The 20,703-nt window shown below is 35.3% G+C and overlaps 3 protein-coding genes across 5 annotated transcripts; 1 reads left to right on the top strand and 2 right to left on the bottom strand.

Moving 5' to 3' along the window:
- Positions 1-1,611: 1,611 nt before the first annotated feature.
- atp6v0d1 (ATPase H+ transporting V0 subunit d1) lies at positions 1,612-10,149 on the bottom strand. Its single transcript, NM_199620.1, is given in 8 exon segments — positions 1,612-2,772; positions 2,887-2,964; positions 5,090-5,266; positions 5,388-5,465; positions 7,789-7,868; positions 8,055-8,233; positions 8,512-8,683; positions 9,957-10,149. Coding segments are annotated over 8 exon segments (1,053 nt in total). The 5' UTR covers positions 10,084-10,149; the 3' UTR covers positions 1,612-2,610.
- A 3,062-nt stretch (positions 10,150-13,211) lies between these two features.
- Positions 13,212-16,172, top strand: agrp (agouti related neuropeptide). Of its 3 annotated transcripts, none has more exons than XM_087258569.1 (4): positions 13,212-13,265; positions 13,342-13,521; positions 14,175-14,254; positions 15,064-16,172. In XM_087258569.1, exons 2-4 carry the CDS (start codon positions 13,410-13,412, stop codon positions 15,253-15,255), a joined length of 384 nt encoding a protein of 127 aa, XP_087114695.1. In that variant the 5' UTR covers positions 13,212-13,265; positions 13,342-13,409; the 3' UTR covers positions 15,256-16,172. The 3 variants fall into 3 exon arrangements, with proteins under 3 accessions (XP_087114695.1, NP_001314941.1, XP_087114694.1); NM_001328012.1 differs by having other exon boundaries at positions 13,243-13,265; positions 13,399-13,521; positions 15,064-15,513; XM_087258568.1 differs by having other exon boundaries at positions 13,243-13,521; positions 15,064-16,171.
- A 1,923-nt stretch (positions 16,173-18,095) lies between these two features.
- Positions 18,096-20,642, bottom strand: ctrb.1 (chymotrypsinogen B, tandem duplicate 1). The gene is given in 7 exon segments (NM_212618.1): positions 18,096-18,299; positions 18,381-18,514; positions 18,642-18,822; positions 19,945-20,023; positions 20,203-20,282; positions 20,358-20,461; positions 20,577-20,642. Coding segments are annotated over 7 exon segments (792 nt in total). The 5' UTR covers positions 20,629-20,642; the 3' UTR covers positions 18,096-18,137.
- Between the last annotated feature and the right edge of the window lie 61 nt (positions 20,643-20,703).

The raw sequence follows: 20,703 nt of genomic DNA, 5'->3' as shown, positions 1-20,703 counted from the left end.
TGTATGCTCTTAAACTTAAAGGCTCAGTGACAGAAGATTATACACTCTTTACGATTAGATTTACTTTTTTTTTTTTTTTTTTTTTTTAGCACAACATGAATTTAAAAGAACAATAAATATAAAATTCTTTATTTATTCACTCTCATGTGGTTTCATTTTTGGTAAAAAACAAAACAAACAAAACTTGATGGTTGAATAAAAGTAACTAAGTCCAAATTTGCCAGTCGTATGAATAATTTCATGTTTGATGGTATGTAAACTCAATCATTACACAATTTATTTTATATTCCTCACAAGTCATTCAGATGAATTGGCATGAGGACGAATACAGGTGTTGATCCTGATAGGCAACATAAATGGGTGACAATTTAACTACAGCTTTGTGCAATGTATTACCCAATCCAAATACTTTTGTTTTTTAAATTTCCATAAATGTAAGCAGTTTCTCATAGTGGGATTCTCAAGTTTAAAATTGTCATCAAATCTAGCTGAACGTAACCTTTTTTATCCCACACAAAAGAATTTTAAGTACTATGTAAAAGTCAGAAGTCCTTGATCCAACATTAACATTTGTCCAAACAACTGCATATCCATAATGTAACTTAAAAAAAGGTTTGTGGTCAAGTGGAAGCTTCCTGCATTTTACAAAACTGTCAGTGTGATCCAAGCAACAAAAAAAGTGGATGACCTCATTTTAACCCCATTTGTGCTTTTCCTTTGGCTGCAGTGAGATGCCTGCTAAGATAATTTGTATTCAGAAAGGTCACTGGAGTCCAAGCCATTTTCTGCCTTCTGATCTGCAATAGGTCCTGAGCACTGCATAAATAAAAGGCTGTGATTGTTTGCAGTAATTAAGCGTTTTTAATGAGGCCTGAACCCTAATGTTTTAGCACGTAGAAAGAGCGAGGTTGGGGTCATCAGGGAATGATCCAAAGCCACCCGGAAAAAAAAAAAACCTAACTGATGTCCATCCAAACCAATCTGCAAAACATACTCTACTGTGTGGGTGTTTAGCACATCTCTAAGCCCAAAGACCATTTCTCATCAGACGTTTTAAAACAAAGATTATCAGCCATCAACTTCACGTTCAAACCCAGTCAGGTATTTACAAAAGTCTGACGAATCACTGTCAGTAAGTGTCTGGCACAGCCTTCTTGTGTTTCGGTATACTGTAGCTTAGCTTTTGGCAGAGTGCGGAGAGTAACACATTGTTAATGCAAACATGGGATCATTAGCCCTGGAGGCCTCTCGCGGATTTTGGCAGACGTTGATTTAACTGCCAACTCAAACACCACAGGCTTAAACATCTCAACACAAAAGCACAATGCCCTAGACTAATTATGTTTATAATGAATATTTCAAATCTGTGTCAGAACGTACAGTACACCTTTTGTGGCTGTGGCTGAATGTCTGTATGTGGTTTAATATCAATTAAAATTCTGAAGCTTATTCAATGTGTCAAGTCAAAATGTACACACTGAGGATGAATAATTGAGCTTCTGCACCATCTTGTGGAGGCAAAAGCAACTGCTTTTAATCCAGATGTCTATTTCAGTCTTTTATCTTTCTCCTCTCTCTTTAAAATCAGAATAAAAACAAACAAACACACTGTACTGTTACTGTGTATATATAATATCTATACATTTATAGATTTCATTTTAGATCACTTAAAACACATACAGCGCGGTTACATTACAAGAGATTTAACATTGCAAGCTGAGAGCGAGGCCTTTTTTAATACTAGATTCATCCGACCTCACAGATTCAGCTAATCATAAATATGATCAACTCCATAAATTATGTCATCACAAACATCAGCACTAATTTACAAACAGGAAGTACACAATCCTCATTAACAAACAAACAAACATAATGAAGAGCCTATACACACACACACAAAAGAAAGTATTTTTAAGCGTGAAAATCCCCAGTATTTCTCTATTTTTCTTTTTTATAAGGATAAATCTATTGTGTCTTAATCGTGAAACAGACGTAAAACATTTCTTTCAATCAATCATAAATGCATGCTTATGGAATCCACATCACTGCATTGAAAAATGGCTTTACAATGTTTGACCTGCTTGTAATTCACGAAAAAGCCTCACCGTCTACATTACTAGTCATTAGCACTCATCAAATGTGGATACTGGATCCTCTGAGAGTGTGAGTTTATAATATGAACATGTACATTAATTGAAATAGTATGCAATGCTTAAATAATATTGATGGAATGTATGTTTTTCCAGCCTGACAGAGGAAGAGCATGACACAATAAGAGCTCTTTAGTTTTGTTTTGTTTTTCCACTTAAACATCATCAGCCCTTCCATCTTCCTGAATCTCCCTGCATTCTTTTACTTGTAAGGAGATGTGACTGGTGTTTTCTTCAAATATACACAATAGTAAAAGGGGAATGGAAGCGGCATTGCTTTGTCTGTCAAACAGAAATGATTGTTCCTTTACTCTAATACAGACAATCACAAGGAAAGGTAAGAGTGGCGTAGTGCAAGAAACGGGGAGGAGACGGAATCATCTTTTTCAAACCTTAACTCAACAGAGCACAGAAAACACATGCCACTTGGATTATTTTTCAAGACTGTCATGAAGTACCATTAGAATATTGGAATGTAGTTGTCAATCTTAGCCCGGTGCCTTTGAGCGATGCACTCTGCAATCCACACAATGTTCCGGCACTCTTGCTCCTTCAACTTGACATAGGCGTAGAAAACACTGAAATGAAACTGATTCAGGAAGGCCAGCTTGTTAAGCTTCACCTGCAAATACATAATACACATTTTCATGTTAGAAAGGAATTTTCTGATTGAAATGTTTGCAGATTTAAAAATTACAGAATTACATTAGTCTCTTTTTCCTCGCTTTAAACTCACCTCATGTTCAAAAAAGCGGTCCTCGAGGGTTTTGTCTCCTGGGTTGCTGCCAGCACCCTCAAAAAGGAGCTTGTATTCCTGAAGCAACATGAGCTCAGTGTTAATGCTCAATTAAACATAGCAGAAATAAACTTTGTGGACTTCACATTCTATAATACAGACCTAAAGAGACACTTCACTCTAAACTGAAACATTCTTGACAACTATTGTATTGTACCCTTTGATTTAGGCCATTTTATGCCATTAATTATTAGGCCTGTTACAATATCTATTTCTTGTCGTTCTATATATTGCACCAAATATATTGCGATGAATGATATTATTGTCATTTTAAGACCTATTTATGCCATTCATTATACAATCTCAGATTGACAATATAATATCACAATACACTCTAAAAGTGACGTAAGGTCTACGTGTTGTGTGATAAGTCAATATATTGATTATTGTGACAGGCCTACTAATTATGTAATATAATGCTGGAAATAGGGTGACGCAGTAGGTAGTGCTGTCGCCTCAGCAAGAAGGTCGCTGGTTCGAGCATCAGCTTGGTCAGTTGGCATTTCTGTGTAGAGTTAGCATGTTCTTCCCAAGTTTGCGTGGGTTTCCTCCAGGTTCTCTAGTTTCCACCACAGTCCAAGACATGCGGTACAGGTGAATTGGGTAAGCTAAACTGTCCGTAGTGTATGTGTGTGAATGGGTGTGTGTGGATGTTTCTCAGTGATGGGTTGCAGCTGAAAGGGCATCCGCTGCATAAAAAAAAAAATGCTGGATTAGTTGGCCGCTCATGCTGCTGTGGCAACCCCCGATTAACCCCCGAATAAACTGACTAAGCCGAAAAGAAAATTAATGAATGAATACTGGAAATAGAGGAACCCTTTAAACAAAACATTTAGACTTTGGCGACATCTTGTGGAGAAAGCAGTGAAATTTAAACACTAAACTAAACTTCAACTCTGAAAACTGGACAGACAGTTTCAATTAACCAGAACTTCTATGTTCCGCTGCTTTGACCCAATCTACACTGTAAATTTACTATAGAAATAAAAATTAACTGAAAGTTTTTTTTTTTTATTAGCCTGTTTTTACATGGTACACTAAAATACCGTTATATCTTTAGCATCATTAATACCTAAAACCTAAATATAAATCGACATGAGAAGCTAATGAAAGGAGTAATTGCCACCAGACATGAATTTGCTTTCTAAAAAATTACATTATATTCATTTTAAATAATTGTTTTTCAGTAAATCCACTCATCTCTGTCAAACCTTTTATAATAAACAAAATATATTTTAAGGAAAAATGGTTAGAAAAAAATTGCTTTTTTTTTAACTGTATAGTGGCTACATCTCTTTAGCTATATGGCGAGTTATGCTATCTGTTTACTTGCTCCACTTTATCCTGTCATCAGAATTTTGAGGATTGCAGTTAGAGGTAGGGTTCAGCGATGTTTACAAATTTGGCATCGTACAATGTCTAATGTGAAACATTGCAATACATATTATAATTTTCCTTGGCCCAAAATGAACCGGCAACATGTATGGAAATAATGCTGATATGATATATAAATATAAAACACAATATAGATATGATAAATATAAAACACAATCGGTAGTTGGCAAACATATTGCGCGAACCTGTTTGCAAATCTGACCTTGAAAGAGTTGTACCTCACAAGCCACAAACCTCACCGGACATCACTGATTAAGGTGGCATTTATGCCTCATCAATGAAATCTCAAGGGGCAAACAAAAGTGACATTTACCCTACAATTCTTTCACAACCTACATTTTTTTCTGTTATCTCTCTCTTTTGGTAGTACCCAATTTTAATGTGAGATTTTGGAAACCAGGTCTAAATTTTGCGCGAATGGTCGGGTAGAAAAAGAGGCGGGTCGGACAGCGGGTGAACAAAGGCTGAATACACAGCGGGAGTGGTCAGGTGAAGAGTAAATCCTGGCAGGAGCGGGACTAACAATTCAGTCCTGCACAGATTTCTAATTGCAGTCATCAAGCAAACACTAAATAATGCCTTGGAATTGATGTACATAAGCTGCCTGAACCGAAAGAGCAGACATGATGACAAATTAAGCACGTTTGGCTATAATGGGAATTGCACCTTTTTTTTTTTAACACAACAGACAATCTTTTATACAAGTTAATTGCAACAGGCCTAATATTGTCTATGAAATGTTACTTACAGGGTAGTATTCAGCCACAGCTTTGACCTGCTCATAATCGTCAGCACGGGCGAGCTGTGCCAGGCCCTCTGGGTAGAGCTTGCCACAGTGAGGGAAAAGTTTAGCTCTGTCTTCTTTGGAAAGCTCCGTACCGAAGGAGTTGATAGTAATGATGAAAGCTCTCCTGTCTGCCTCAAACTGATTCACAAACAAATCTTTGTTTAGTTCTAATAAATCCTTCAAAGCATCAATTACAACATGAATAAAAAAAAACAAACAGAGTCAATTAGATCACTCTGTAGTGGTGTAGTTTACTCACTTCCAGAATTGGGCACATGGTGTCTGCGGTTGTGCCACCTAGTGTGGTGCAGAACTTGTAGAAAGCTTCTAGGTAAGCCTGTAGGCAAAACAAAAAGAGATCAACCACAGTTCTTAGTTTGATATTTAAAGATCTTTATAAATACATAACTCAGATATAGCACTGCCATTACATGTTGTGCCGGTAACATGCCCTGGAATGACATTTACGGCAAGTTGTATACCATTTATAACAGTGTACATGATGTGTAATACATAAAATGTAATTCTTTCTTGGGGACAACACTTCAAGGTTTAAAGGTGCTGTATGTAATTGTTTTGACTTTTCTAAATCGTAGAAATATCATAACATGTTTGCAGATATTGGAGAAACATGCCAAGTGAACATATTTATCTTAACAATGCTAAAGCAAGTTGTTTCTCTCTTTGTTTTGGTCTCTATAACCTGTCCATTGCCAGTTTACCCAATCATATTTTATTACCCAGGGATGCCTTTGGTCACTCACTCTTTATTTAATTTTAGTCAGGAAGACTGCATCAATGTATGCAGCCACAGACAAAAACACAACCTCTGGATGACATCAGCAGCCTCCAAAATAAGACATATTTAACGTTATAAAAATCCACAATAGGTAGATTTAGTATACATTTAATAAGTGTAAACATTAGCCGAGTAGGTAACATTTCAACAAAGTGTCCCAACAAAACTCAATGAACAAGATTCCAGCAACAAGCTACATTTGCATGCAACACAACAGAAACATTTAAATACAGCCATTCAGAATAACAGAATAGTGCACTACACTCCAATGAAATGGTAAGGCTTATAATGCAATTAATAAATATTAGACCTCTTTAACATTACTCTAAAAATGATGAGTAACTGATATTCGTAGGCTTGAACTGTGTCACAACTATGTATTATATGTTTATTTTATTTAAACAATTTGGGGTCACGTAAAATTGTATTAAATGTCACGTAAAATGGTATTTAAACTTACATTTGTAGCATTTAATACTGAATAAAACATTGCCAGTACCTGAGGTGATACTTTTCACAAGACGTTTATGCTGTTGTTCAGCAGAAATAAATTGAAACCGTTCGTAAAATACACATTTTACATTTAGCATGTGTTGTTGCTTGTGGCTAGAATACGGTGTAGGCTCAATAGTCAGGCATGCTTGCTTCTGTTAGTGTTGTCAATCTGGCAGCCTGTGTTTACGAGAAGTTCGGTCAGGGAAACAAAAGTGTTTTCATATTGGAATGCAACACATAGTTCAACCACTGGGTGTCAATCTTACACACTGCACCTTTAGGTAGTCTTTAGTACTGCATGTGAGGTTCTAACCAACCCTTCATCTGAGGCATTTTGTGTGTTTGATATTTGTCTGAGATTATGTTGAGGTTTGGAAGTGTTGTCACATCACTTGTCTTAATTGATGATTAAGAATTTGGCTTTAAGCAGATAAGCATGTACTTAAAGTTGTTATATTTTTATATGTTGATTATTTATTTCTAAGACAAACATTTTGAGTTTAAGTTTATTATGGACTTTTTCTTATTTGCCATTAATTCTAACATGAATCAATACAAACCTAACTAACTGTGCCTTCTAGCACCACACATAGAAGAGAGACCATATGGGTCTAAATGAATCATTAGTAGCTAGATAAAGTATGTATTCTTCAGTTAATGAAATTGTAAAATATGGATCTGATATAGATAATATAAATTGTAAAATATGGATCTGATATAGATAATATAAATTGTAAAATATGGATCTGAATTGTATAATATGAGTCTACAGTACATTTAGCCACACTGTGTATGTGGCCACAGGGTGAAAGTTAGATTGCTACCTACTCAGAATATCCAAACAAAACAGCAGCTTTATGTTTTGTTTCATATATATTTGGCATAGGGCTGGACAATATGCCAAAAATATCACTAAGTACATAAGTAATATCATATTCTGATAACCATATACTTGACAATGTATTTAATTAGTTAATATTGATCACACTGATATGACTGATTCAAAATTTTTAAAAGTATGTGCTGAAATGTATGTCACATCATTATTTTTCTTGATTGATGTAGAACTTCTGAGTAAATGTTTAATTAAGAATGTTGGAATAATAAATAAACATTAATAAAATATAAAATATTGATGAATTCTTTCCAAATATGTAAAGATTGCAACGATTTCACCCTGCTATTACTCACATGTGTCTGCATTCAGATTGGCAATCCAAATGATGAAAAAGTATTACCATAACAAAAGTATTCATGAAATTACAGACTTTTTATTTTGTCAATACAATATATATTTTCATATTGCACAGCCCTAACATAAAATATTTAAGAATCAAATTTGGTTAGTTTCCAACATAAAGCTAACCTTATAAAGTGTGTTGCGAATGATCTCAATGTTCATCTCATCCAAATCCTGTTCAGAGATGCAGTCTTGAAAGAAAGCAGCTGAAACAAAGAGAAAGAGCCATTAACTAGAATACAAAGATGAGCAGCTTAATGTCATTTAGGACCATGTTTATGAGTTGCTCTCAAACAAATACTGAAAATAAATCACTGGCAACTCAGCACCTTCCTTTTCCCACAAAACACAAAGTCAATGGGATTGATGTAGTTCATGTCCGAATGTATTACCAAGCGGTGTATCCACAAGGATGGCATTATAAAGCTCTGCTGGAGTCTGGGCGATATTAACAGCCTCCATCTGTTCAAAGCTGCCAAGTGGATGGCACTTGGGCACCAGCTCTGAAATGGCCCGCTGATGCAGAGTTCCAGTGATCAGTAGGATGACATTGTCAATCATATAACTGTATCTGAAAAACAGAGGTTAAAAAGAGCTTAATAGAGGGTCATGAAAGATAGAATATTTGAAAACAATGATTAGTTAAAAATACGGCAGAGAAAGTTTCTTGGTGATCAGTATTTACTCCAGAGCAAAAAAACTCTCAAAGCAGCTTAACATAGAAGTTCTAGTAAATTGAAACTGTGTCAGTCTAGTTTTCAAAGTTGAAGTTCAGTTTAGTTTAGTTCAGTGTCAAACACTGAAGAGCAAGTCCAAGGATGTGCTGTGACAATATTTGACTGTACTCACGTGATGAAATCCATGAAGCTGGCCAGAGGCTCGTAAGACTGGTTCCTCATATGGCGGAACTCAACCACCATCTTCTCTTTCAGCTTGTCATCAATGACAGAGACAGTAAGAGGGGAGGCTTCATTGGCCAGGAAGCTTCCATAGTCAGTGCTCTGCAAGTGAAGCTTCAGGTCTGAAGAGCAAATTATGTAACATTTAAAATAATAATAATAATATATTTTTAAAAATGTTTTAAGTTTAAACTCAAATCCTTACTTGTCAATACTAAAGGATTATGTTCTCGAATTGAAGTGACAAAACAAAAGTTCTAAATGACACTTGCCACTGATTCACTGAAACCTTTAATATAAAATTTAAAAAAATGTATAGTATAGCAAATCCCAAAAAAAGTTATTCGTTCTTGTAAATTATAGACATGCAATGGAAAACAAGTACATTAATTCTATATAAAGGACTAGGTTTTCAAAGTGATTTCTATATTAATCACAAAAACGTTTTTACACAATTTCCAGTTCCCTAAATCACAGGCAAAAAATTCCAAATGAGTCACTTGATTCTTAAAGACAGAAACACATTTTTTTTTGACAAAAAAGCTAAATAATCTACATTACCTACATTTACAAGAGAACAAATTTAAAATGCAAACAAAAAAAGGCAAACAGTGATATCAAAACCTGTTTGCGGGAGAATCTACTGTCCTACATAAATTACGTCATGACATCACATGACAAGTACCTCCATGAATTAAATCAGTAGGTTTTCACTTGTATAAATAAATAAAACATTAACCGTTTGTTTATACCACTGCTATAAAACACTCAAACTGTATTAAAGATGTGCCTTGACCATTTAAATGTGACGTTGAAATCAGACCCTTTAACATCTTGGTAACCCCATGACTCCGTCATGTTAAACTGAGACCTTCGATTAATACAACACACACAGTAATTAAAATGAGGTCGTCGTTTGTATGCCTTATGTGCGATCATGTAACGTAAAATGAACTCGTGAAAGGTCATCAGAAAAATGAAGCTAACGTAATAGCAACTTAGTCTGTCAGCATCACAGTTAAGTTAGCATAGAAACGTTATTTTACACTTCTTTAAACAGAGTATGGTTTTCAACAAAACATAAAGATCACAGGACTTATGCATGTTTACTTAGAAATGAGACAGAGAAAGATTAAGGATGTTATGTTAATGTTCTAAATTATTTGAGAATAGTAATCTGGATGATATGTGCTAGCTAAGGAAACAAGCTAACTCACATTAGCTGTGTAACATCTAACGCTAATAAGTTATAACCGACGGATGTTACCACATCAGTGATAAAATACCTTTTTGAATCGTTAAACAATTGTACACATAAATGCCGGGAATAAAAATGTAAAAATGACAGAGATGAGCTAACGCAACGTTAGCAGCCAACATACACCTTCGACTCACCTTCCAGAGTTTCACACTGAACGAGGTTCAAATAATCCGCCTGAGATAAAATGCCAGCCTTAAAACCTCTCACCAGCCCCTCTAGATAACCATTATCAACATTAAAATATAATTCAGAGAAAGGCATGGTGAAAAATTGGTCTGTTAGTTAAAGAGAACGATATCTGCTGCTCTGTAACGCAGTGCTGAATGAACCTGCTGTCCGAATCGCCAATGAATCATTCTTCAGAGTCGGATCTTTTTAAATTTCACAAAACAGCTCTGGACCCATGGTCTGGACGGTTTGGTGAACAGTGCTACAAATAGAATTCCATGAGTGTTTACAGCTGTTTGTAGCAGTTTAAAAATATTTTATACAATGGGTTTAATAAATATATTGATAGAATTGCATTAAAATATGTAGCCTAGGTGGAAATTGCACCAATGTTCTTAGACAAACTGTATTTTCAAAAATATAAATTGGAAACTTAATCTGAGCTGTTAAAATATATTGGGACACTAAAATACCCAACAGAAACATTTATTAAAAACACAAAATAACACAATATAAATTAGAAATACATTTGCTGTTTCTTTATGAAACAGTGAATATGTGAAATAAAACTTTTTTCAGCTTTTTTACCTGTATCAACAAAAATAGTACGTCTTGCAAAACAAATGTATATAAAATCGATTGAACTCATTTATATCCATAGATCGAACTTAGAATCATTTTGAAGCAGAATCTTTTAAATGAATTGCTCGAAAGAACCGAATCGCGAAAACGATGCAGACTTGCATTAGCTGAATGAGGGAAGTTGTGGATACCCGGATGCACACACACAAACTCATGTGACCAAACATCTGACCACTTAACTTAAACGCTGATCTCAGAACAGCTCTACACAATCATCTGAAAGGACGAAGCAACTGGAACATGACTTGAAATTAAAGATTCTGCACGTTTAATGTTATGTTGTTTGAAAGTTTGTACGTAAAATGTGCAGCAAGTAATTTTTCTGAATTATTAGGGATCAGCATTCGCCTATACAATATCTCCTACTTAAATTAAAGGCCTACTGTATGTTTTCCTCCATTAATTTAAAGGCACTAGCTTTTAAAGGGAAGCACTTTGTGTGTTTAGTGCAATAGACTATACTATAAATGGAGAGGCCTGACCAAATGATTCTGTTCACCAGAGGATTAATTATTGTAGCCTACATTTCCACATGAAGCATGAATAGATTTCTGTGAAGTCACTAAATTCTGTTGGCTGTACAATTAAATATTGATAAAATGTCTTCCAGCATAAACGCTCAGTCCATTATTTCTTCAAATGTGCCATTTATATGTTCCAGAGAACAGGATATGAAGTGAAATCCTCTTAATTCAGTGTTAGATGGCTAAAAGCATGCTGTGGTTAAAAATAGCAGCAACTAGGCTATTTGTTGATGACAAATTGTCTGTTGACAAGCTTAACAGACACACACACACAATTTATTTAATTTAAATAGAGAGATTCCACTGTCTTTTTAAACTGGTCTTCAAATGAACAACGTTGACTTAACTTGTTTGTTTTATACAAAAAATGTCCTCTGAATAATACATTGGTTTCTGTTAATTGCACGTTTAGTTGTATCTTAACAATTCAGACCAATCTGTTCCTATGGGGGTAAGTACTGAATATCTAACTCAATAAACAATTTATTTCCTCAATAAATGGATGCTACTGCGTCATCAGCACTGAAAGAGCAGGCTGGAGTCATCAGCTGATTGTGGATCTATTAGATGTATTATGAAGTGTTTACTGGTGAGTACTGAGCATTAACTTTATGGAAGCAGGAAATGAAAACTTAGTTAGTCAAAACTATAAATGCATTTACCAAATAGAATTTGTTCCCCCTTGTTTAACAAGACTAACCAAACATCTCTATGTCAGATATCTGTAGCTAAATGTCAACAATTCAGAAGCAACAAAATCTGTAACAATCAAATGTTACTTCTTAAAATGATTAAATGTTGAAATATAAACATTTGTGTTCAGATTGTTTTCTACAACAACACAATTATCTTGTTTGATCCACTTTTCTTCGGTTTAGTCCCTGAGTTATCAGGTGTCACTACTGCAGAATGAATCACCAATTACTATGCATATATGTTTTATGCAGTCGATGCTCTATTTTAACCACAATCCAAAATGCAGCAAATTAATAATAATTTCAAATATTTGTTTTGCAATTTAGAATATTTATGTTTATAAAATGATGATTTTCATTCTTAAGAAACATTTTATTATTATTATTATTATTATTATTATTATTACTATTATTATTACTATTATTATTACTTTTATTAAAGGATAACAGGCGACGCAGTGGCGCAGTAGGTAGTGCTGTCGCCTCACAGCAAGATGGTCGCTGGGTTGCTGGTTCGAGCTTCGGCTTGGTCAGTTGGTGTTTCTGTGTGGAGTTTGCATGTTCTCCCTGCGTTCGTGTGGGTTTCCTCCAGGTCCATCGGTTTCCCCCACAGTCCAGAGACATGCGGTGCAGGTAAATTGGGTAGGCTAAATTGTCTGTAGTGTATGAGTGTGTGTGAATAAGTGTGTGTGGATGTTTCCTAGAGATGGGTTGTGGCTGGAAGGGCATCCGCTGCGTAAAACGTGCTGGATAAGTTGGCTGTTCATTCCACTGTGGCAACCCCGGAATAATAAAGGGACTAAGCCAAAAAGAAAATGAATGAATGAATAAATTATAACATTAATAAAAATAATACCTTTTGTCCAATAAATACTGGAATTTCCCAAAACTGACAGAAAACTGTTATTACTAAAGCATTCCCATTCACCAAAAAAATCACACACACACACACACACACACACACACATATATATATATATATATATATATATATATATATATATATATATATATATATATATATATATATATATATATACAGATCATCAGACAGTATAAGTGTTACTGTACAAGTATTTTAATATGTTCCCTTAAAGATTTAGTTTCCCCCATTTAGTTTCAAAATACATTTATTATGATTTCTGTGTTGTTTTGCTCATGCTCCTATAGAATATTCACCACAAGGTAAATCATTACTACAATATAACTATATAAATTCTACATATTGCTCTTGTCCTGTGTTGATGAGTTGAGTGCATGTGTTTGTGTTGAGTTAAGTGGTTGTGCCAGGCACTATAGAGACCCCTCCTCCATCCTCTGATCAGGACCATGTGTCCCTCACCTCCCTCCTCAAGAAGCTGTATAAATCCAGGAGTCCTGTGAAGACCCTCAGCCTGGGACGTGAGCACTACAGGTAGGTAAAACATACATTCAGGTGTGTGTATTATTTATGTGAATCTGTTTTTTCTTCACTACACTCTTTTTTTCAGTGAATACATCCAGATCACACACAAAAAGTGTGGCTAAAGTTTATCTCTTTTTTTGAGTCTGAGTGATTATGATGCTGAACACAGTAATCTTCGGCTGGTTTTTGGTGAATGTTGTGGTGATGGCATCTCATCCACACCTGAGACGCAGAGAAAACTCATTCATTCTGACATCTGACACAGGTAAGTCTAGACCAACATTATTTTTCAGAAATGCTGCAGAGTGTATATTTTTCTAGTTTTTTTTTTTTTTTTTTTTAATGGTGCTGTCTTCAGTTATTATTAATTGTTTATTTTTATTTACAACAATCAAGTGTGATTTGATACAGTACAAATTGTCACACAAAGGGAAAGTTTTATTTGAATTTTATTCATTTTAACACTTTCTTGAACAAATTATAGTGTATATTATAGTGTATAAAGTAGGTTTTTTCCAAATGAAAAAGATAATTGGGCATTGTTCAATGGTTTTAGTAAATTTTAATAAACTTTTTTGATTCATTTCAAATGTTGACTGCTGTATGTAAAACGATTTTTCAGAGAGTGACATAATTTAAAGCAAGATACCATTTAAATTGAGAGTTGTTGTTACTATTTTCGTGGGTACATATGTTCAACACATCTTTCTTTAGGGCTTAAATTGTGAGTGAGATTATCTATTATATATGTTTTGATCATTATTTGATCATGATATAATTATAAAAGGTTGTAAACAACAATATCAGTACTGAACTGTGTGAATCCCATGTGGCATTACCTACAGAATGAATTTCAAATTGATATAATGGACTGATGTTGAACTCTTTTGTTTATGACACATGTTTTGTACATCATAGACTCACTGCCTGAAATGGAGCACCTTGAAATAAACTCAGCAGAAGAAAAGATACTAGAAGACCTTGAAGCCTATGATGAGGTGGTTTACTGGCATTTATCAAACACATTTAATATCAAACGACTTACAGATTGCAAAGCCAACATTTTATGTGAGCATTGTTTGTCTTGGAGGTTCAGATCTAGTCGAATATGGTATTAGTCTAATAAAAATAGTTTTATTCTTTTTTTCCCCTTAATTGAGTGCTAATCTGCATCTTGTGACCGTTTTAATTACTTTAAAAGGACAATTTACCCAAAATTCTAAATTTTATCATCACTTAAGTATAATTAATTTGTCACAATCTTATTTGAGTATTTTATTAATATTATTGACACAAAAGAAAATATTTCGAAACATTCTGAAAACCTGTATTGACTTCCATATTATTTGTTTGTCCGATAGAAGTCAATGATTACCGCTTTCTAACATTTTTCAAAGAAACTCATAAAGGTTTCAAACCACATGAGGTTATGTGAATAGTGATTGATTTTTTATTTTTATTTTAATCTCTTTAACCCCCCAATATATATATATATATATATATATATATATATATATATATATATATATATATATATATATATATATATATATTTATATATATATATATATATATATATATATATATATATATATATATATATATATATATATATATATATATATTGGCCTAAATACATTTTAATAATAAAAATATTGAAATAATAAGACTGATAAAATAAATAAATGCTAAATAAAATATGGCAAATAATACTACAGCTACACTAAAGATCTACTGTGCTAATCTACAACGGTGTCCTCTGTAAAGGTGAAATAATGTTGTTTTTCTTTTTGTTGCCATAACACAGGATCTGGGCAAAGCTGTCCACCTGCAGAGAAGAGGCACACGCTCCCCGAGCCGCTGTATCCCTCATCAACAGTCCTGTCTGGGTCATCATCTGCCCTGCTGCAACCCCTGCGACACCTGCTACTGCCGCTTCTTTAAGGCCTTCTGTTACTGCCGCAGCATGGACAACACCTGCAAAAACGAATATGCATAGAGACAAGTTCTGCCTTCAGATAGCAAATGGTAGCATTATATTTACAGTTTTAAGAGCTACTGAATGTATTTGTGGACAGTGCAATCATAAACTCGCACAGAGAATCCACAGAGAAGTTTTTTGTTATAATAGAGAAGCACAAAGCATAGAGTGCACCATTGGCTGCGGTTTTAAGGTGTAATTTAATTGCAATATTATTTACTCAAATGTTGTCTTAAATATTTTGTATATATGCATTCAATAAACTCTGATTATTGCAATTGTGTAGAGTATTAACTGAAAGAGCTATAAATGATGACAACATGCAGACACATTGGATTGTGAGAAATGTGCCTTAAATGCAATTAAATTATTATTAAGGGAATATATTATTAGGCAAAATAAAATAAAATATAATGCAGTGTGGTTAAAAAGAATAATGACAATTCAAATTAACACAGTGTTATTAAAATTAACTAGTATTATTAAACTGAGAAAAAATAGATTATTATTTGCTCTAAAAATGTATATATAGCATACTGTGTGCTTCTTTAATAGAAAATAATTGAATCATCCTAGTGAGAATGACTGGTGTGTATGAAAAAGCAGTGTCCACAAATGTGGGAGTGTTTGGTGTATTTTTTTTTAAGAGTCCCATGATGCATCTACATAAAAAAGAGTGTATGCAATGGGTGACCATTCTAGCTAAAATAATGTAACAATGTCGCTGACGCGCACCTCTCAAAAAATGTATGTCACAATGACACCAAAAGCTCTATAATTGGTTAGTTTGTTTGCGATGATGAGTGTGGGCAGAGGTAAGAGCCCCATGAGCCCGACGGAGCGATTGTTTACAAGTGTAGAGTCTCATGAAGGAGCTCCAGATGAAGACTGTTGTTTTGCGTTTACCTGTTGATTAAAGTTATTGCATGTCCACTGATTCCTGCCTCAAAATGAGTGAGTTTGAGCCACTTGTACATAGTGTTCAGAAAAAACAAAACACCAAGAAACTCAACACAGTGGAACATAAACACCTTCTGCCAGCTATTGTTTCGGAAGTGTCATTGCTCTGCAAATACAAACAGCGTTTAAAAGTATAAATGCACAGCTACGCGCATTGTATGCGCTGTGGGTCACGCCGATCACTCGACGCAGAAGTAAAAACCAGGCTTAACAGGATTGAACTTGTTCTCATGGGTGTGTTTTGAGAATAAACTAGACAGAGTCTCATCTCCCATTCCTTTTGAGAGTCAGTTGCGTTGTGCCATCGCGCATTTGCTATATACAAGGCGGACTGTGTAAGTGGAAAAACTGAATGCTTCACTAGCGAGAAAACAGTTAAACAGATCTGCAGCACAAGGATAAAGATTGAGCCTCCTCCATCGGCCTTTACTTTCACTTTCTCTTTCTTTCTTTCCTAAATAAGGAAATGGTGTTGTACACACAGACATCCATTGGCCTGGCAAAGACTTGTTTCAAAACTATTTCTAAGCTCAGTTCTAATTTTCAGCAAATGAATAAAAGAGTTATATCCAAAACACATGCTTTTCCCCATGTGGTCTAAAACCTGACAGGTGGACAAATCTAAGCTTGTTTTTCATTCATTTATTCATTTTCTTGTTGGCTTAGTCCCTTAATTAATCCAGGGTCGCCACAGCAGAATAAACCGCCAACTTATCCAGCAAATTTTTACGCAGCGGATGCCCTTCCAGCCACAACCCATCTCTGGGAAACATCCACACCCACATTTACACACACACTCATACACTACAGACAATTTAGCCAACCCAATTCACCTGTACCGCATGTCTTTGGACTGTGGGGGAAACCGGAGCACCCGGAGGAATGTGTAAGCGAGACCACAACTAACGCACTCTGTGCTGGACTTTAGACTTGCTTTCAGCTGGTCTATTGAGCACTCTATTTTAGTTCCTCAAAATAGCAACACACCAACAAAGCGCCTCAACACACTTCTTTTCTAGACCGAAACACAGATAAGTCCACAAAAGTGGCACAAAGGATTTGCTATTTAAACAACGTGGTGGAAAACAGGAAAATTACAATTGCGATGGACTGAAAATGGCAACATATCTGGGCAAACTCATCTTGGCGCCGGGTGTATGATAGGGGCCCATGTCGCAACGGTCCAAACCCCAAAACCAAAAAAATACGGGCAGCCAAACATTTTGTGGATATATTAATAGATTTTCTTTCTATGAAACAAGACAAATTTGATCTCAGAGACATTGTCACAAGACAGAACAACTGTCACAAAGCTCATTTCTGACCTTAACTCAGTTTTGACTAAATGTGTATTAGCTGCATTTTACCTTTAGATGGCAGAATAAGGTCATACAAATTTGTGCTTTTTTTAATCTGACATGAAAATGGTGTTGCACTTGATGTGATATTAGAATCACAAGCATATCTGTGGCCAAAGCTCTTATGAGTTCGTAATTTTGACAGCAAATGACTATTTAACACATTTGTAATATTGTTTAGGAAGACTTGACTCAGGTTGTTGGGTTATTCGTTCTTTGTTGATAGTATTTCTGTTGTTTTATTTCATTTAAGTTATCTTTTGATGTTCAGTGAATGAACCCCAGTTTTTTTTAAACACTTCACTTCATGATTGTTTACAGTTGAACAGTTTTACTTTTTACAAAGCATCATTTTACAAAAGCTGCAAGCATCACTGCATCACCTCTTATTGAAACCCTTATTTGAACAGTGCACAATAATTCCTAAAATTGGGGTACTAAGAATAAGATTTAGTTTGTCTATTTGAAATATGATCAATAAAATATATTTTCTAATATGCAACCTTTATAATAATTAATGCAATGAAACTAAATCAAAGGTCATGTCATATAAGTTTATTGATGACAGGATTCATTGCTGCTTTAGTTGGAAGCAATGGTCTGGTCAACCCAGGCACGGAGTTTGGTGACACGGGCGTAGACGGCAGGAGTGGAGGTGGAGCAAGTGCTGCTGCCCCAGGACACGATACCAACCAAAGTCCAAACTCTGTTGTTCTCACACACCAGAGGACCACCAGAGTCACCCTGGAAAACAAAGACAGTGTGTGAGCGAACAATCAAGCAGGCATTACAACAATAGTCAAATCTGTTCATCCGGGAGCTCACCATGCAAGAAGAGACACCAGAAGCTCCAGCGCAGATCATCAGATCAGTGATGTTGGTTCCCCAGTAACGCTTGCAGTCATCATTGGTCAGCAGAGGCAGAGCGGCCTGCTGGAGCAGGGCAGGAGTATCGGGAGCTGAAGGACAGATTGGCAGCATTTTAAAAGCTTTCCCCACACACACACACACACACACACACACACACACACACAGAAGACATTTCAGGATAGAGATCGAGCCTTCTTTATATCCAATAATACTTGCCATTGTATCTGGTCAGGCCCCATCCAGAGGTCACACACTTCATGCCACCAGGGAAGTTGTCGTTGGTCTCGGCGAGACACACAGGAGACACGTGAGTGTTGATCTTAGCAGGAGTGGCCAGCTTGATCAGCAGGATGTCATTGTTGATGGTGAAGCTGTTGTAGTTAGGATGCTTGATGGACTGTTGGGAAAAAGGTGCAGACACATTGGCGTTCAGATTTTTAAGTATCAATCTTTGAGAATGCTCTTCTCACTTTCTATCAAAATCCCACACATAGTTCAGGGTATGTTCATGCTTTTTACATTATTAAAATAAACACTCTTTACTGGCATAAGTGCTTCCAGGAAGAATCTTTAACATTCATGCAAACTTTCTATACCTCAAAAGATTCTTTAGATAGGAAAAGGATTATTTAGATCATTAAAATGCATCTATACTGAAAAATTAATGGTTCCTTTAAGAACTGCTGACTGAAAGGCTCTTCATAAAAATGATTTATCTATGGAATCACTGCAATTTTCTGTTTCTTTATTTCTTTATTTTTTAGAGTGCAACTAAGAATATGTCCTGCCACTGCTATATATTCAGTAAAAAGTAGATGTATACCTAATGAATGTGAGTGTGTCATCTTTATTGTGATACATGATCCACAATGTCATGGTAAGAAACAAACTAATGTGTCCTGTGAGACAGTTCTACTTACTGATGCAGTTAGATGAATTATTGAACCTGGCCACACACTTAAAAATTTAAAGGCTACATTTTGGCCCATTTTGCTCCACCAAGTGATCGGTCGCTGGTCTGGTTCTACACTTGTCACAAAAGGCTTGTTGTCCATAAAATCTTCAATTGAGTTACTGTTGTATTATATATTTTATGTACTGCTCCTGATAAAGTCAAAGCAATCATAATTATCAAAAAATCCTGTCTACTAAATGTGATGAGAATTATAAAAGGTCAGTTGAATCAATTTTTTCTATCTATAATTGTCATGTTGGCATTATAGGAGCCAAGCACTAAATTTGTTTTACTATTTATTTTAAATGTTGTATTTCTTTTTTGTTTGTTTGTTTTTTATTTTTCTTCTTAAATGGGAATATATGGCAGCCTCAGAAAAACTACACAGCTACAAATTAATAATTTTAAAGTTACTGAAAAAAACATTTAAGTTAAACATACTCTACATTTTTTGTAACCAACAACAAAATATTGCTGTGAATTAAAATCCTGTAGAAATACATGATTCTGTAGAATTCTGCAGGAAGAGACTCAATATAATAACAGATTTTAGACTGTACGCACCTTTCCAACGGCAATGGTCTGAATAGCCTCAGCATTGGATGAACGATCATGCTCGCCAAGGATAACGCGGTGAGAGGTTCTGTAAAAAGAATACATGATATAATGTAAATTGCATAGCCCAAAACTTTTAGCAGCACTATAGGCTGTATATAACAAGATATTAAATTTAAAACCACAAAATAATTCAAACTCACATGCATTCCCAAGTTTTCCCAATACATTGTTAGGTTCTAAGTTTATGTTGTAATGCTGTCTTACCTAACGTTGCAATGAGCAGCAGTCACAACCCAATTCTCATTGATCAGGGAGCCTCCGCAAAAGTGGAAGCCAGTGGAGTCCTGAAATAAATAAATGATAATGTGCTAAACTGATAAACGATTTTAAATCAACTGTTGCCAATATTCCGCTTTTACCTGCAGAGACACCTGCCAAGGCCAGGAATGAGGACGAGCCTCCTCACCATTCACAATCCTGGCGTAGCCGGTAACAACTGGAGGGATGGCAGGAACGCCACAGCCTGACAGAGCAAAAAATGACAGAAAAGCAATTTAAAAGATTTTTACATCCCTAGAACTGTTTTCTAAAGGTTGGCCTAGCTTAAAAGCTAGCATAAAAGTAACAGAGGATCATACCATAGGCTGCACCAAAGAAGGCGAGGCAGGAGAGGATCCACAGGAAGGCCATTGCTGCAGTTGAATGTTGTTCACTTCTCTGTGGGCTTTATATATTCAGTCCTCTGGACATCTTATCTCGCCGCTG

The sequence above is a fragment of the Danio rerio genome, chromosome 7, assembly GCF_052040795.2.
Source record: "Danio rerio strain M-AB ecotype USA chromosome 7, GRCz13ab, whole genome shotgun sequence".
In the NCBI taxonomy this organism is placed as follows: Eukaryota; Metazoa; Chordata; class Actinopteri; order Cypriniformes; family Danionidae; genus Danio; species Danio rerio.
Note: the sequence above shows the minus strand (reverse complement) of the source record. Positions and strands in the feature narration are given on the sequence as shown.